This window comes from Ambystoma mexicanum, chromosome 6q (genome assembly GCF_040938575.1).
Source record: "Ambystoma mexicanum isolate Mex_15411 chromosome 6q, UKY_AmexF1_1, whole genome shotgun sequence".
NCBI lineage: Eukaryota > Metazoa > Chordata > Amphibia > Caudata > Ambystomatidae > Ambystoma > Ambystoma mexicanum.
In genome coordinates, this window is record NC_090937.1 from 1,679,633,662 (window position 1) to 1,679,652,513 (window position 18,852).

At 47.5% G+C, this 18,852-nt stretch overlaps 1 protein-coding gene across 1 annotated transcript in view; it reads right to left on the reverse strand.

Moving 5' to 3' along the window:
• Positions 1 to 18,852, reverse strand: part of LOC138515433 (uncharacterized) — a 239,363-nt gene that overhangs the window by 105,693 nt on the left and 114,818 nt on the right. The window contains 1 exon segment of the mRNA XM_069630276.1: positions 7,750 to 8,567. Coding sequence (XP_069486377.1) covers positions 7,750 to 8,567 — 818 coding nt within the window.

Here is an 18,852-nt window from a genome sequence, read left to right on the forward strand (position 1 = left end):
TGCCCTACACACCAACGTGGACTATGAGAGACATATATTTCATACGACCATGCAAGAGAAAAGGGAAACCAGGGACAACTATGTCATACGGCTACGCATTCGCATGCATCACTGTACCTTCCATATGTACTCAAGAGCCCTACGCTGCCAAGTCATCATAGGTTGCGAATCTGCAGCGTCAAATGCAAATTGCTCCAGAAACAGATGACCATCTATGAAATCCTAGCAATGTCCCGTACTGACTCAGCAGTCACGCAGCAGGTGGTCGGCTTAGGACGAGTAAAGTTCTCATTAGACACAAGGGACCAGGAGGTCCTCAAGAAACTAACGCCAACCATACCGGACAAACCCAGTCAGTTAGCGAAATCATGCTACAGGTGTGGCTACGAATTCCCCCACAAGGGCATGTGCCCGGCAATTGGCCAGAAGTGCGCAGCATGCATGGGTGACAACCACTTCAAGGTGGTCTGCAGAAATGCCCCAGTGTCTGCTGTCCTCTCTGAGGAGTACCATACGCCATCCCAATTACTGACCGGATGACAGACCAAGCCGTGAACACATGAGAAACTGCCACGTGGAAGGAGAGAGCAGCTGTCAACAGCCCAGGAGATCGCTCCTGTCACCAGACAGAACTACCTACAGACCACAAAGGAGCACCTACTATGTGGAGATACGCTCGCCATCATGCAGCAATTCCTCGTCCTCGCACGACATCCAGAGGAGAAAAGGATACATGTGGGCACTTGGAAATGAGATGGCGAGGCAACACAGCCCCATTCTGACACTTCAGGTACACAACATACCAAAAGAATTTCTCATTGACACAGGGGCTGCTGTCAACATACTGAGCGTGGAGGCATACAATCGCCTCCCACACCTACCAAAATTGCGGCCCCAAAGGTCGACATTTTCCCATACGGCTCAAACTCTCCTCTGCCATGCAAGTGTACTTGACATTGACCCAGAATTCAAGCCATTCGCGCAGCACTACAGAGGCATCCCGATTAATATTAATATTCAAAAACAGGTGGAGGAAGAACTACAGCGGCTTCAAGATCTCCATATCATCGAGCCCGTGGTGCGACTCACCCCATGGGTCTCCCCAACCATACCTGTTCCCAAGAAATTCGCAGAAGGCTCCATCCGCCTGTGCGTAGACCTATTTGTATTTGTATTTTGTTTCTTTGTAAAGCGCACCGAGTACTGGACGCATTTCTTGGGTACATAAGGTAACGTATTTACATTACAGTTACAAGAGTTGGTCAAATATTTACATTACATGAATTGCATATCAACATTATACATGAATTACATATTACAAGATTTACAGTGTGCAGTTGAACTGGGAAATTGGGCATGATGAATTTGTTAGGCAAGAGCGTCGAAGGTGGGTGAGCTGATGTTCTTGCGCTAGTAACCAGTTTTTGATTTTGCTTCTAAAGGTATGATAGGAGGGTTCAGATTGATAGATATTGGTAATGTATTGCACAATTTAGCGGTAAGTACTGGGAAGCTGCTGCCCACACCATCTGAAGTTTGAACCTTGGGATCTTGAGGCAATGAGCTTGTGCGACTCTGACTGGTCTGTCAGATATGTTGCGTGAGACTAGATTGCACAAGTAGCTCGGTGCAGAGTTCATAAGACATTTGTGCGTGAGAGACAGTGATTTAAAGGCAATTCTTTGGTTGACAGATAGCCAGTGGAGACTGTCTGGTTTCTGAAATGTGTTGGGTTCTGGGGATATTCATAGCGGCCCTGATGGCATTATTTTGTATTACTTGTTGGTATTCCAATGGCTAGTCCATAGGTAAAGCACATTACAGTAATCGAGTTTTGATAGGACAAGAGCTCTAGCTAAGGTGGTGCAGTTGTTGGTGGTTAGAAATGGTCTGCATGCTGTGATAAGTTTACACATATATGCCGTTGAAGACGTTATTGCATTTGTTTGTCTGGCTAAGGTTAGAGTGGACTCTAAGTGGATGCTAAGAGTTTTTACATCTTTCGAGACCTTGATGGGATTGCTGTCTATGATGAAGGAGTCGAAGCTGGCATCTAACTCACTGAGTCGATGAGAAGATCTGAGGAGTAACTCTATCTTATCGTCGTTAAGACAGTGCCCATGTTGTGCCATCCACGCCTGAATGACAAGGTAAATGTTGTTGAGTGCTTTGGAGTCAGCAGTATGCTGCGGAGATGAGGTGGTTACATAAGACCTGGTGATTGACCAAGTCGAATGCAGCCGACATGTTAAGCTGTAGGAGGAGGGCAAGTTTGACATTGGCCCCCATTAGGACTCCGGCGCTAAACCATGGTGCTATTAGCACCATGGTCCATGCCGGAGTCCGCCATGGAGAAAGGGGGAATTACCACCCCATTCCAAGGTTAGCAGGGCGGTAATTCCCCCTTTCTCCATGGCCCTTCCCCATTCCCATTTTTGCCCCATAGGGCTCAATGGGAATGGGGAAGGTGGCAATTACGGTACCGCAAACTGCGGTACCGTAATTGCCATCAAGGTCCCTTTGCGGGTCCCTACTTTAATGGCTGGTCCAGACCAGCCGTTAAGGTCGGGAGCCGCAAAGGGACCTCGTAGTAAGGCGTTAAGGGGTTAACGGCGCCGCAGCCTTATACGGCGCCGTTAACCCCTTAACGCCAGGGTCCTAATGAGGGCCATTGTCTTTTAGCTCTTCGATTTGGGTTTTCAAGTCAATGGGCCTCATTACAAGTGAGGCGGAACGGGTTAACGGGTGCCGCAAAAGGAGGCGGACCCGTAAAACCGCGTTTCGCCTCATTACAAGCTCCCCTCGCGGGACCAGGTACGTAACACCTGATCAAACGAGGCGTGCTTACCGGGTCCCGCGAGGGGAAGAGGGAGCAAACAACGTGCCGCTCGTAATCGGCCCGTTGTTTGCTCCCTCCCCTATTCCCATTCAACCCTATGGGGGCCTGCATTTATTACTTTCAGTTATTGCAGCCCCCCTGTTTCCTAACTGCTGCTCCCTTGCTTTCTTCCTCGTTTTCAACCCTCAGTTCTTTATCCCTGTCCAATTCAGTTATACTGCTTTCCTTTCATTTCCTTCTCCTAGTTTGCTCATCGACTTCCCTTTTCCTGGATTTGTCTGTTATTGTCTTCTCTTGTATCGTTTGTAGACCCCTTTGTACAGGGCTTGTCTGTTGGTTTCCGGCAGGCAACCTCTGCCCCTTCCCTTGTCCAGTTTCTGTGTTACAGACACCCACAGCTGTTGTTCCCAGCCATGAGCAAACAGTGTGGGCCTATGTTATAGCAAACTGTGCAGAAGGCTAGAGTTTTTCCTAAGGTCCGTGGAACACTCTTCCCCATATCTGCATACACCCCAAGAGGGAACCCATTCTGTTGTACCTTATTCCCTTGCTAGACTTGCCTACTCTTTGTTCTCTATCTGTGTGTGTACTTATCTGTCCACCTTACTTTGGCACAACCACCCAAACCCTACCTGGGTGCCCTGTGCCACTCCTAACAGAGTGCCATCCATGACAGTTTCTCAGCCTGGGCGTGGCGTAAATAGTCTCTGGGTATCCCAAGTGTCGCTGGCTGAACCACACCCAAAAGTCTAGACTGCACATGCAGTTCTGGGAAGCGAAATATGTGGGGGCATCCATCTTGTCCCCATCAAACCACTACAAGTCCAATCCCCAATGTTATCCTATGGGGGTGAGTGAGTCTGATGCCACAAGCGCCAAGTCTGACTCCAAGTGGGTCTTTGAGGGATGGAGAGGCCCTTGAGGGCCATGTAGGTGATTGTGGCCTGGCTCCAGCCTGACATCTTGGAGGTCTGGGGACATGAGGGGCAGGAATCATGACAGGTGCACCAAATTAATACAAGAGGCCTCATTACGACCCTGGCGCTAATGGGTTAACGGCGCCGTAAAAGGTTGCGGCGCCGTTAACCCATTATCGCCTGATTACGAGGTCCTTTTGCGGGACCCGACCTTAACGGCTGGTCTACACCAGCCGTTAAAGTAGGGACCCGCAAAGGGACCTTGGTGCTAAGTACGGTACCGCAATTTGCGTTATCGTACTTAGCGCCTTCCCCATTCCCATTGAGCCCTATGGGGCAAAAATTGGAATGGGGAAGGGCTATGGAGGAAGGGGGAATTACCGCCCCGCCAACCTTGTAATGGGGTGGTAATTCCCCCTTTCTCCATGGCGGAGTCGGTAAGTTACCGGCATGGACCATGGTGCTATTAGCACCATGGTTTTCCGCCTGGGTCGTAATGAGGCCCAAGGTATCACTGCCACCAATCATTGAGGGTAAGCTTGTCCCTGTAACAGAATTGTTACAATGTTAGTGTAAAAGGGGATAGATACTTTGGGGGTCATTCCGAGTTGGGCGGTAAGGGTTAACGTGCACCGGTGAGGATGGCGGTGCTGGTAAATCCTTACCGGCCGATTCCGAATTCCTTTAGCGGGTCCCAGCAGGAACGAGTGGTCTGACCACACGTTCTCTGCGGTTCCCGTTAAGGGACTTTGGAGCTAATAACGGTACCGTGATTTGCAGTACCATTATTAGCACCTTCCCCATTCCCATTGAGCCCTATGGGGGCTCAAATGGGAATGGGGAATGGTTTACTGAATGGGGATTTACCTGGTCCTCCAGGGTCGGAATGACCCGGTAAGTCCCCATTCAGCCAGACCGGACCCAGACCCGGTATTGGAGGCAGCCATGGCTACCTCCAATCTCTGAATGACCCCCATTGTATCTCCCCAGCACTCCACATAGAGTGGGGTGTGCTGGTTTGGTTTCACCAAATGAAATGTAAAAGGGATCCAAAGATCCTTTCTACCTTTGGGAACTGTAGTTCTCTCAAAGTTAGCCAGAGAAAGTTAAAAGGGGAGCCCCTAGGCCAACCCAGCAACAACAGGCACTGATTGCCAAAAAGTTGTCAAAGAGGATAACATTAAAAAGTCACTATGGAGAGTCATACAAATGACACACATAAAAAGAGTAAAAGGCTCTGTAAGTGTGGAAAAAGGTTCCACCTCACGGAGGTATACGGAAAAATAATCCACCATTAAAGCAAAAGGTTCTGAGGTTGACACAGGTCAAGAAGACATATCATTACCTAACACTTGTCCCTCCCAGACTAAAGAACAGGAGGATCTAATCCTCACCAGGATGGATCTAGTGTTTTAAGTCGGTTAATCTGGCTGCTGAGTCCACCAGCAATCCTTTTGTAACTCTTTGCTGTGATACCTTTTAATATTAGTTATCATTTGCAAACTATATGACCTAAAAGTAGTGTTGGGCACTTAACTCTTATCTAAAGTATAGGGGATCTGATTTAACAGACCCTAAGAGGTTGGAACAACTTCTCAACGTACAATAGACTTTTAAAAGGGGTTCTTATAAAGAAATCCCTTAGACCTAGAGGGGTCCCCATGATTCCTCACCACCTTTCCCTCTGGACCAGGTTGGGTCTCAGGTATCTTGTTTGGAGTTCTGGTGGCAGCGCATTGTACGTGCCTCCACTTCCTCTCAGATCTAGTTTTACCTTAGTTAGAGGTTTCCTTCCTAACACTAGGATTTACACTGGATTCTTCAGCAGAACATCCCACAGTCTCAAGCGTTAGATTTAGGTTTCCTGGATTTCCACCAGTTTTGAGAATAACCAGTCCTCAAAGCGCTAGATAGGTTTCCAACTTGTCTATCCACCTCTTCCTCAGAAGCTGTGTGGGTCAAAGCCTTTACACGTGTACTTGAAATGGTAGAGCTTAGTTTAGGCTCCCATTTCCCTAATATTATAGATTTTGATTTGCCTTTGTTAGAGGTTTCCCTGCTAACAATAGGACTTACAGTAGGATTCTCTCTAGAGGATCCCACAGGGTTAGAGTGGTCTCTTGAAACAGAGAGCCTAGCCTTGTCAGAACACCTATCCATCTCTCCTGTAGGAGTAGTTGGAGTCAAAGGCTTTTTATTAGAAGGCCTAGTAAGAAAGCTATTCTTAGACCTTTTATTGCTCTTTTTGTATTTCAGTTTTTGGGCCTAGATGTTTCCTTCTGTGCACTCAGAACTAAAGGAGAAAACTTAATTTTTACTTTTGGGTCAAGGACACTCCTTGCCTTCTTAGTTTTGTTAAAAACGCCTACGTTCTTTACCTCCATCTGGATCAGCTCCACTGTAGGTGGGCTTTTAGGTTTACCCAGTTTTTGAATTTTAGGAACCACTTGCATTGCCAAGGGGTTCCTCTTCAGATTTACTGAAGGGGCCTTTAGTCTAAAGGACATATACCACACAGGGTGTGTGACAGGAACACCAAGATTCTTGTCAGCCCTATGTATTTATTTATTGTATTTATTTATTTATTTGTAGGCCAGTGAAGCCCGCAGGCATCATAGAAGCTGGCGGGTTCTATTTCTGAGAGGCATGACTGTAAAGAGCATTAGTTGAAGAGGATTGTTTTAAATCTCTGGCGGAAAGGGATTGTATTCCTTTATCAGCCTGAGCTCCAACGGCAAGGCATTCCAGATTTCTGTGGCCTGGATGGGAAAGCACCTGCCTAGATAACTGGAGAGAGCAAATTTACGGATGTTGACCAGTGCCAAAGCAGAGGAGCGCCGCTTCCTTTTTGGCTCATAACAGGACACCAGTTCTTTAATATTGACTGGAGCAGAACCATATATAGAACTATGGGATAGAGAGCCAGCCTTACATTCCAGCCTGGAGGTCACAGGGAGCCAATGGAGATCTTGCTGCACATCGGAAACATGATCCTTTCTAGTTTTCTATGTGATAATGCAAACTGCATCATTTTGAAGAGTCTGGAGGGCATGGATGTTTTTCTTGTTGGCCCCAATTAATAATGAATTGCCATAGTCCAGTCTGGAAATCACAACCGCACGGGCCACTGGGGAGCAGCTAGATGCCGACAGAAATGGACGCAGGTTTATCAGCAGCCTAAAGTAGTAAGAGACATTTATTACCGTGTAATTGATATGGGCTTCCACACTAAGGGCCTCATCACGACTTCGGCGGTAACCCTTAAATCCGGCAGTCGCGCTATTACCGCCGGATTTAAGGGTCCGCCGAATCAGGGCTTCGGCAAATTTCGCCCCAGCTCTGAGCTGGGGGGAAATCTGCCAAAAATTTGCGCTATTACCGCCGGCGGGAAATCCGCCGGTGGTAAGAGTTCGAAAATTCCCCATTGAGCCCAATGGGGAATGGGGCATTCCCGAATGGGCTCAATGGGGAATGGGGAATTACTTTACTGCCAAACTTGTGATCCACCGCTATTAGTGCCGGGGAGTTCAGCGGTAGGGCTATTACCACCGGCGGCGCCCAAGTAGTGATTAGTCCCTAAGTAGAGGGTCGAGGTATAACCCCTGAGTTTTAACACTCTATTAGATCGAGATTGGACAGCCGTGGATGGAGAATGACTGGTAGCTGGGGTATAATTTTGCTTGAGCATGCTTTGGTGCCAAATACCATCAGCTCGGTCTAATCCCCTTTCAAGCACAACCAGTTGTTGCTCATCCAGGTCTCAAAGTGAAAATAGATGGTCAGAAGAGGGACGACGTCTTTGGCATAGTCCCCTGATAACTCAAGCACTAGCTGGGTGTCATCAGCATAGTCAGAGAAGTTCACTCCAAGCTCATCCAACAGGTAACAGAAAACTTGAATATAAAGGTCACAAAGTAGGGGGGACATGCATGCTCCCTGAGGGATCCCACAGGAAATGGGGGAAGAGAGAGAAGTGGCTTCACCCCAACGTACTTGAGATGTACGATTCTGGAGAAATGATATCACCCATAGAATTGAGTCAGGACTGCAACGACCATGTTTCTCCAAGGCCAGCAGGAGTTGATCATGATCAAGAAGATGAAAAGCCGCTGACAAATCCAGCACAACCAGCGTGCCAGAGCGACCTCCATCCGAGATTCTCAACATGTGCGTCTGTAGATCTAAGATAGTGGCCTTGGTACCGTGGAGTGGTCTGAAGCCAGACTGTCTTGGATGTAAGATGATTGTCTTCTCAACAAAAGCTTGTCGTTGGTTGGTAGCACATTCATAACGCACCTTGAGGAGGAAATGACAGTTGGAGGTGGGGCGCAGGTTACCACAGACGCTTGTGTCCAGTCCTAGTTTTTTGACCAGTGGGGTGATAGTGGCTTTCTCTATGGAGTCGGGGTCTTGATTATTGGCAAAAGAGGAGTTGACAAATCTTAACAAAAAGGATGCAGATATATCCTTGTAGTCCAAGAAGAAGTTAGGGGAAATGGTGTCCTCTGGACATTGAGAGGGGTGCATGGTAGAGAGGGTAGCCATCATGTCGGCAAGAGAGACAGGAGCAAAGCTAAACATCTGCTCTGATTTATGGATCAGAGGAACAAGAAGAGGACAGAGAGGTAGATGTTTATCAGCCAAAAGTTTAGCTCTGTTTCTATCCCGCACCTTGCCCACCTTGGCTTTGAAGGCAGTCTGTATATCAACACAGATTTGGTCCGTGGGAGCTATAGCGATGGAACGAGTACTGGGTTTCTCTAAGGACTTCACAATCTCAAAACGTTTTTTAGAACTTTTGATTGTTTCCTCTATTTGGATTTTTTAGAATTTCTTTTATCATCATTAATAGCTTTCCTGTAGCCTTTGTCTAAGATCTTCCAATGGTCTTTGTTATCTGCTGATGGGCTTTTAAGCCATTTGGTCTCCGACTGACGTTTCTGAATTTTCATTTGGCACAGATCCTGTGTGAACCATTTCTGGTGAGAAGTATTATCTTTAACCAGTTTACTCCTAACCGATGCTACACGATTCAACGTAGAGAGCATAAGGTTATTAAAGGTGTCAGTACGAGTAGAAGGTGGGTCCAGATCAGATGTGGCCGAAATAATGCTGTCAAGGCAGTCTTTCAGGTACAGCTGCGTAATCTTCTTAAAGTTCCGATTTATAACAATTTTCGGGGGGTTTAGTGGTTTAGTAGATGGGCCAGGATTAAGAATTGTAAAGGAGACATGATAGTGGTCGGACCAAATGCAAGGGAGAGTGTCCATCGTATTGACTTCGAGATTATTTACTACAACTCAGTCAAGGGTGTGACCCCTAATATGAGTCGTGACTATTAAGTCGAGGTTATTTAATGCCTCCTCTAGAATGGTTGCTTGCAGCTCAGTGACGTCATCACGCCAACGGTTGAAGTCCCCAACTAGCAAAGTGGATAATTAGGTCCTTGTGATTTGTGTCACACCATCACTGATGCCCTGCATCTCTTCTACCCCCCAGGCCCGATGAGGAAGAAGCAACCCAGGAGACCACCGCAAGGGCATCCACCTCACACCCTAAGAAGAGGGCTACCACCACCACCACCACCTCCGCTGCCAGTGTGCCTGTGCGAGCTGGGACACAGCCCGCAAAACCTGCTGCCAGTGTGCCTGACACACTACTGACCCAGTAGTCCACACCCACTCCTGTCGAAGGGGAGTCCCTGGAAGCACCCGCCTCCACTAGGGAAGAACTTGATGCCAGTGTGGAGCCTGAGGGAGACACAGAGGTGACATGCCCGGCCACCCCGAGCTCCGTGCCCACCCCCTCGCCCCAACACCTACAGTCACCCACCTGCAGTGAAGCTGATCCCTGCCTCCGTGACTGTGACCTACCTACCTCTGATGAGTACAGTCCCGAAAATGCCATCCACGTGACTGCACAACCCACCACTCCAGCCCCCTCCAAAACCCTGGAGACACGATTGTCGACGGTGGAGTCCCGACAGGAGGCCATGTTAGACCTACTCCGCCAGTACATAGCAGACGGCGAGGAAACCAGGCGGGGTATTGCCACAGCAATTGCGGGGACCACAGCGGCCATCGCAGCCAACACAGCCGCTGTTAATGCATCGGCTCGGCTAATGAGGGACTGTCTGGGGGCGGTGACACAGGTGCTGACTTCAATCTGCTCCATATGCAGCGGCCACGGCTTGCAGGAGGTGTGGAACCTGCCAGCGACTCACCTACTACCTCCACACCAGCTTCATCTGACCCCACCAGCCCAGTGGTAGGAGGCGCCAGACGCGTAGGAGTGCAAGGCACACTGAAATGCCGCCTCCGGACAGGAAGAAGTCCTGGAAGTAGTGTGTGCGGACAATGGGAGTGGGGCACAAGGTTGGGGGTGAAGGGGTGCATCTTGTGGAGTCTATTGGGGGTATTGGTGTTGGTTGGGAGGGTTTTGGAGTTTGTTGGGGGTTTTGGAGTTTGTTGGGGGTTTTGGAGTTTGTTGGGGGGGTCTGGGAGTTTGTTGGGGGGTCTGGGAGTTTGTTTGGGGTTAGGGAGGGGGGAGTGGGCACATTTTTGCTGTTGTAAATAATACACATGTTGTGATAAGAAAAATCCATGGCTGGACATTGTTATTTTCATGTGCATCCATTTAATGTGTACAGTGTTCAGTGCCCAACTCCCAACATTCCCTGTGTGCATGTCTACATTGGCCCAGTGTCTGACTGACACATGTCTTTCATAGTCCATGTGGGTCAGGAGTATTCGTGAATCTGTGCTTGGCGTACTGCATGGCCATCCCATGCATCATGTACTAGCAGGGGGGGGCTACTTCACCTCCGTCTCCATCCTCATCATCCTCACCCGGGGCATGCATGTCAATGTCAGGTGGCAGTGGTACATTTCTCCGGGCGCACATGTTGTGCAGCATGACACAGGCCATGGTGATCTTTGCCACCTTCTCAGGCCTAAAAAGGAGTGCTCCACCAGACCTGCTTAGGCAGTGGAAACGTGCATTCAACAGGCCAAAGGTCTGCTCAATCACAACACGGGTGCGGGTGTGCACACAAATGTACTCCTCTTCATGGCTGTTCTGCGGGTGCCGCACAGGGGTAAGTTGCCACGGCCTCAAGGGATATCCTCCGTCACCTGCAAGCAAATACAAATAGGTGTGTGTCACTCTGAGCTGGCACCTTCAGGATGCACAGTCATGGCGGCAGCTATTTGGTGTGGACATGCACATGTCCCTGTACGTATGCAAAATTGTCACCTAGATGCATTCTAAACTGTTATGAGGTGTGGTAGTCTGGATGGCGTTCAATAGATGATGCAGGGTGTAATCATGCATGCTGGGCAGATGTACTGTGGTAGTACGACAATGTTTAGCCTCCCATTCAAGCAGTTAGTTCTATGCATGGTCACACTATCCACATTGGCCCAGTTACCATCCTCTACAGTCATGCATTGCTTGCCATCAGCATGGTGGCGTGGTTGTGGCTCTTACTTGTTGTCATCAATATGCATTATTTGTTTAATTTGTGCCAGTGATGTGTCATGTTCCATTTGTGAGGTTCAGGTCTGGAGTGTTTAGCTCTGCATGCATTCTCCAATCACCGACAATTTCCAACCAGGTGGAGTATGCATCCCTACACATCAGTACCCCAGAGCACTGCCATGGCCCAGTTGTGCAACTCACCAAGCAGCCAGGCACGTGGTCCAGCATGTAGCTCCATGTGACGGGGTAGGGTGGAGTTGTGCAGTACCATGGCATCATGTGTTGATCCGGGATATCGGGCGCAGCAATGTGTGATGATCTTGCTGGAGTCACATGCCATTTGCACGTTGATGGAGTGGTATATCTTGCGATTGCAGTGCACCGCCTCTATGGCATGGGGGACTACCAATTCCACATGGGTGCAGTCGATGGCACTGACACAATTGGGCATGCCTGCCAGTGCATGGAAGCCTACTTTGGTGTCGGCTATCTCCTGGCCAGTCCATGGTAGGGATATGTGGGTGCTTGCATGCTTCAGGAGGGCATCCAGCACTTGGTTCAACATGCGTGAAAAAAAGTGTTTGTGAAATGCCATGCAGCTGCCCCACTGTGTGTTGATAGGTGCCTGTGGCCAGGTAGTGGAGCACGGACACCACCTTTAGTAGCGGGGGGATGGCAGTGCGTACTTCTATGAGGCTGCCTATGTCATTGTGTATCATGTCCACTATGGTGGTGATGGTGTCCCGGTCCAACCGGTACAGGGTGTGGATCTGCTCAGGGGTTAGGTTGAATGGGCTGGGTCTGGTGCGAGGGATTGGTGGCTGCCTACGAGGCACTGCTGGCTGCGCTGGTGGTATTTGCTGGGCCTGTCTCACCCTCCTTCTCCTCCTGCGTCTCCTCTGTGCTGCCTGTTGTTGCTGCTGTAGTTGTTGTTGTAGTTGGTGTTGTTGCTGTAGCAGTATTGGCATGTCCTCCAGCGCCATGAATGCAACAGCTAGTGGTGGCATTTTGGTGTTGGAAGGGGTGTGGTGTGTGGGTGTGCTCATTTTATACTGGCCCAGCCTCCAATGCCTCCACCTGTGGGGATTGTGTGCACCTGTGGCAGCTGGCTTGTTTCCTGATTGCTGTTTGCGGGTGGTCCGCGATGCCTGTATGGCCGGCATCGTGCAGTCCGTGATTACCGGCTTTGCTATGCCAGTATTTGCATGTCCGCGTGGGTTGGGATGTCCCCCTATTACCGGCATGCCGGTATTTGCTCCCCGACGGGGTGCGTGTACGCGCCCATGCCGCTATTAGCGGCACCGTTATTTAGGGTGCCGCTAATACCGGGTTGCCGGGTCAGAATACACCTTAGCGGTTTTTGCCTTACCGCCAACCTTGTAATGAGGCCCTTTGTGTTACTACTGACTTCTGCAATTGTATTCGCTTCTCCACTCTTTTTGACTGATTACTCTGTATTCTCTCCTCACCTCCCTTTCTCTCTTTTCCTGTCTCCTCCCCTTACTTTCTTCTATGCACTTACTCTATCAGAATTGTCCCTGGACCTAGTATGGTAGCAACCTCGTCTGTCTCCTCTCCCCTCTTCTTACTTTTCCCCCACCCCCAGCTATTAGGCAGAATTATATGCAGTACCATATGGGAACACCACACACAATTAGGACTACAAGTGACAGTACAAATTCACCTTTGGTACAAGCCTGTACTACACAGTAAAGTGGTAGCGATAGCTGAGCAGCCAGACTTATCTCAAGAGTAAGTGAGCAGTATCAATAGTTACACAAAGTACAGCAATTACTATGATTCAAACAAACACTGACTCAAGGTTTCTGAGTAAAAGAATATACATTTATTTACACATCAGTTATTAAACATTTCACTATGATCAAGCAGTTGAAAAATCACGATTCTAAACACTACACCACACCCAATAGATTCTGGACAAGTTAGGCACAAAATGAAGTGTGAGCAAAATGGCACTCCAGTAATAAAAAGGGAGGGAAAGAAAAAGTTAGACAAAAGATGAGCAGCACCAACAAGTAAGTAAGCAGGGCAATCTAGAAAAAGGAACTAGAGTGAGGAAATGAAAACAAGAGGCCAGGGCCAAAGTCAATGGACCAAAGTCTTTGCAGAGGATCACACAGTTCAGGGTAGTTTGCGGTTAAGTCTTTGCCAAGAGTTCAGAACAAAGTTGGTCAGATGAAAAGTTACTTTTAAAGAATGGAGAAGGACAAGCCCTCGGATTGGCGAAATATCACACACTTTCAACGCAGTCGGACGAAACAAACAACCGGGTTAGCACAGTACCTTTAGAGCAGAAGAATGCTGTAGCTGAGGCAGACGTTCCTGGCAGGTCCTGCAGGCTCATGGTTCCTGAAGCAACTGTCGGACTGACAAGAAGGAGGAAGACTGGAGGGTCCTGCACTGCCCAGGGAAGAAACCAGCAGCGGAGCAAAGCGACAAATAAAAGGTGCGCTCCTTAAAACCCAAGCAGGGTCTGTTTCTCCTGGCTATCCGGTTCACTGTAGCTGTGCACAGCAAATTCGACCAGCGGAGGGTGGCATGGCTTGCAGTTTGGTGAACTGGTTGTTCCCACCAGCTCAAGGGGAGAAGATTCCTTGCAGATCTTCCCTGTCGTCGAAGTTTGGAGATTTAGACCCATTCCAGTCCAGGGCTTCATCGGGAGGTTCAGTCGTGGTAGAGGTCCTTTTCTGTCAGCTTCTATTCGGTTCTCTCTATCCAGTGGCAACTCTGCCTTCTCAGTCCCAGAGACCTGTTTTTATGCAGTTTTCCCCCATTCACACAGCCTGGCTGTCAATCACACAGCAGGGTGGCTGTCCCGCCGGGACAGTCACCTCAGCCAATCATACCAGAGTGCGACATGGGTCTCCAAGGAGACCCTGTGCAGGGAGTCTCAAACCCCTCCCTCACATCCTGTCCCCCTCAGACATTCAAGCTTCTGTGCAGAAGCCCGCCAACGGTCGGCGAACAAAGGAATCAAACCTGGATTGGCGCGCAGAGTAAACCACGAGAAATACTTTTACAAAAAGAAATGGCGACTAAACCCAGACGGAAACATCTTATTTGGGAGACCAGATCTTCAGGGCATCCCCAGTTTTACAGTTTCCACCAGAGACGTTCGCTGTCAATGCTGTCAAAAGTTTTCTGAAAATCCACAAATGCCAAAAACAGCTTGCCCTTTGCGTTCAGAATTGTTTCCTTTAGGATAGAGATAATGCAGATCCCTAAACAAATTTGTCATGGAAGACGTCATATTGGACTGATTCTTGTATCCAACATTTTAGTCTCTTCAATAGCAGAGTAGAATAAATGTTACCAAGGGCATCCAATATACTTACTAGGGTCCTGTCTGTTCCCCTTTTTAAAAATTAGAATGATGTTGTCTAAGAAGTTGGGATCGACTGGGTGGAAATAACTATCTTCAGAATAATTTCAAGCACATTAGCCCACTCCTCTGGATTTTGTTTCAAAACTGCATTTGATAGCCCTCCAGGTCTGGTGCTCGGGAAGGGCTTGCACGTTTGATGCAGTAAATCAAGACTTCTTGGTCAATATCTAAGCACTGCGGTTTACTGGCCCTCGCGGTCAAGTTTAAACCAGGACCTGAGGTGGAAAATAGAGTTTCAAAGAATTCCAACCAGCCTACCTCTGAGACACCGTTTATCTGCAATAAGTTTGGGCCCAAAGATGCCTTCGATAGTAAACCCCACAATGCAGCTGAATTATTAGAGCTGATAGTTGCCATCATTTGTTCCGCATCTAATTGCAGCAATAAACTCTTATAGACTTTCTGCCAGTTTGAATAAGAGTTTTTTCTTTTTCTCACCATTGGTTTCCAGTCTTTCATGTACGATCTCCTTACTTGGCGGAGGCAGCCCTCATTCCCTTTTATGGGCTCGCTTCGGGTTATAGGTCTGCAGCTGAACTTCAGAGATCCTCTTCTTCATCTCATTGTTGACCAAAAATGGTGCCAAGGCATGTACATAGTTAATTCTTTCAAGGTCAACCTCAGATGAAGCAATTTCAATTTTCGTCCTGAGAGAATTGGATGCTTGAATTATCTGTCCTTTCCTCATTTGCAATCTGCAGCCATTGTTTGTCCATTGAATCTCTGTCGTCATGATTTGCCTACCCTTCACAGGCCGATGTCTACTGTACCAAGTCAATTTTAAGATGTTATGGTCGCTGGCATTAGAGGCCAATACTTCCAGCCCTTGAATCGCCTTGATCAAATCTCTTGTTAGAAACATGTAATTGATGACTGACGCCGGGCACCCTCTTTATCCATATGTTCTTACGGGGACCTTGTGGTTCAAAGTACCCATTGGTCATATTTAGGTTTCGACTTTTAACAAACAGCATCCAAGCGTGACCTCGCTTTGCTTGAGCCTTAGAGGACTCAGATAAGAGTTGTGAGCCACTGGGCCTCATTATGACCCTGGTGGCCTAGATGGTATGCCTCGTCGATTGCTGTTGTCACTGTCTGCAGCATTTCTTTTATTGCAGGATTTAGAGCAATGTAAAGCCATCCAGTGTCTAGCATTCGTGCAGTTACTGGTGTCCTGCAAGCACAACAAAGATGCGATGATCCTCTCGTATTCCAAGGTATAAAGGAGAGTGGCCTGTCACTCTTCGCTTGGAGGATTTCCTATTTGCTTTTGATGCATCTGTATATCAAAGGGTTGAAATCTATCAAGCCGCCCTAGCTGAACCTATGAATTATTTACACAGCCATATTTGGATTGTTCCCGCTCTCCCAGTTTCGTTATGTTTCCCGCCTCTGCAGTTTTCCATGCTTCATTGGTTTCCCTCTGCTACGGCTCTCTTTCCCATACTCAGTTACAAACAGCCCACAGTTCCACCTGAGCACTCCTACTGTGCTGCGCTGCTGTGCTGATCCAGTGAGTCTCCCAGTCCTAGGAGCAATGTCTTCCAGTGCTCCCTGCATGCATCCTCTTTGCTCACACACTCCTGAGTTATCTGAGTGCTTACTAAAGGCTTCTTTCTGGAGCGGCTACATCCCCCCTGTGAATACTCTATATCTGAAGCAGCTATTCCTTGGAGCTGCAGGGCTTTCTATACTATTTGTTCTATGTGGGACAAGGATGGGCAGGAGGGTGTCTGCCGGACGCAGTGTCCATGAGCCCTCTACCAGGTACGTCCTGTAGATACATCTCCTTTACTGTTGGCCCTCGCTGATTTATGCCGACAGTTATCTTGTGTTCGTTGGTGCTTCATAGTGACCCTGTGAAGACCCTGCTCCTGACCTTCCCTTGTTTGCTCTCCCCCTTTCTTCTGGACCTAAGGAACACTAGAGTATAATTTGTCCAGGAGCTCTAGGGTTGTGTGGGATGGTAGGGGTTGGTGCCCAAGTCAACGGAAACGACTTTCCATTTGTGACAGTCCACCATACCTGTTAATCTTGGAGGTTAAAGGGGTTCCAATGCAGAGTGACAAATGGTCTGGGATACTTGGGGATACTGGACAAGTATGACAATATCACCAGATACCAAACTGATATTAGCCTGTAGCATTCTATGAAAGGACTTGGCACCCTGTGGATCTTGTGAGGGGTCAGTAATGTTAGGTGGAAACTGCTTGTAGTTTCCTCAAAGTAAGACATTTTATTAAAGTTAAAGTTTGCAAATAAAGCCTTGCTTGCCCTACTCTACCGAGAGATTCCCTCCCTAGTCTAAGGCCGAGAGAACAATCTCTAGTAATGGACAACTGGCCCTCACTCTAAACTACAAACATTCAAATAAAGTGATAAAGCAACACAAGATAACAAACAATAAGGGAACAATATTGGGATGACCTTCACCTGCTCTGGGTAGATTCCTTCCCCAGTTTCAAAATGTTCAAAGGAAAAGAAAAGTCTTGAACAAGTTCTTAACAGTTCCATGTCAAACAACAGTTCATCAAACACAAATACCACTGGTAACAATTCTCTGGTTTTGGTTGAAAAGATCCCCTTCCAATTCCAGCAAAGAAAATAGCACCAATGGTAATCCTGGATCTCTACTTTCCAATCGTAATAGCCACAGTTCAGAGAAAAGGTATAAGACTTCTTCATCTACAACTTTACAATTGATTATGACCTCTGTAGTACTTTTGGTAAGTTTGTCAGGATGTCTCTCTTTTGGTTGCTGCTTTCCTCTTAACAACCACTCTTCTGTTACTGATACTATGAGAACAGTCACTCCTGTGCCACAGTTTACCGCTACTTTAAACCACTCTAATGTGACATCCACTGACAACTTTATACACCACCACAGTTCAGCTATTTCTACTTCTGCTTTGTACTTCAGAATCATTAGGCAAAATCTAACAAAACACCTCTTTAGGTAGTGTGAAGGCATTAGGAAGTAAGACACAGACAACAGATTCACTTTTCTACAAAAAGGTGTATTCTTCTTAAATGTCAGGATGGAGTATTGCCTAACTTACCCTATCCTAAGCAGGGGGTTCACTACCTAAAGAAACTAAGGGCAGTCTGTATCATTAAGTTTAACTCAAAGGGTGTCTGTGTCCAAAGCTTGCCCTCAAAACTAAAGATACACCTTGTGTATGGAAGTCAGCCACCAAAGAAACAGTGTTCCAAATAATGTTCTGAGCTTCTGCCAGCTCCTGGTGTACTTCCAGATCATCCTTCCCCAAGTTCAAGACAGTTCTAAAAGGTCTCAGGGTTCCCTTCACCAAGAATTCAACACAGTGCGCAACATTCTGGGGTTCCCTACCACCAGGGTTCAGCTCTTCCAGCTTTAGAACTACAAGCAGTTCCAACCTCTTGTCTTTCTCTAACAATTCCAGTTCAACTTGTGTGGAACCATCCAGGCGTTCAATAGTTCACAGAGTTCTTCCTTTCTTCAATCACTTTCTTTCAGTTTGGGCTGCATTTGTGGACAGGACCTTTTTCGTTTCTCCTGTGAACCATGCCTAGTGAATAGGCAGCTTTTACACCTTTTATGATGTTTGGAAAATACATTTCTGTTGTATATTTGTTTAGTTGGTTGGTTGTCAGCACTTTATAAACACAACAGCTTCTGTATCTTGACTTTCCTTGGTTCTTTTCAAGTGGGAGTTACTAAGTCTAAGCGCAGTTGTCGGACAACACAGTCCCCCCATTACAGGTCAAACACCCGATAACCCTGTTATGCTCTTGGCACTCTCTCTGGACATTCTTGCCAACACAGGCCTTCTTTCTGAACCTGTTTCCTTAGCCAACATACAGTTCTGTTTTTCCATGGCTGTCGCTTGACTTTACCATAACAGGTATTTCACACAACTCACTCTGTGGTGGTCATTATTTTCCAGCACCTTACTTTCACATTGTCCATTAGTGCTCGACACTTGCTTTGCACTTGCTTCACAAGTGCTCATTATCAGCTTTCACTTTCTTCATCAGTATTCTTTACTGGTTTTCACTTTGTTCATAAATACTCATGAATAGTTTTCACTGCACTCAGGATTGCACATCGCTTTCTTTCCACTCGTGCTGTATTTTCATACACTTTTCACATCCTTTCTTTGGTTCAGTACTTTGCAGCTTGTTCGGTAGTCAAGGTTTCTCAATTCGGTCTGCAAACCCACTTATTATAC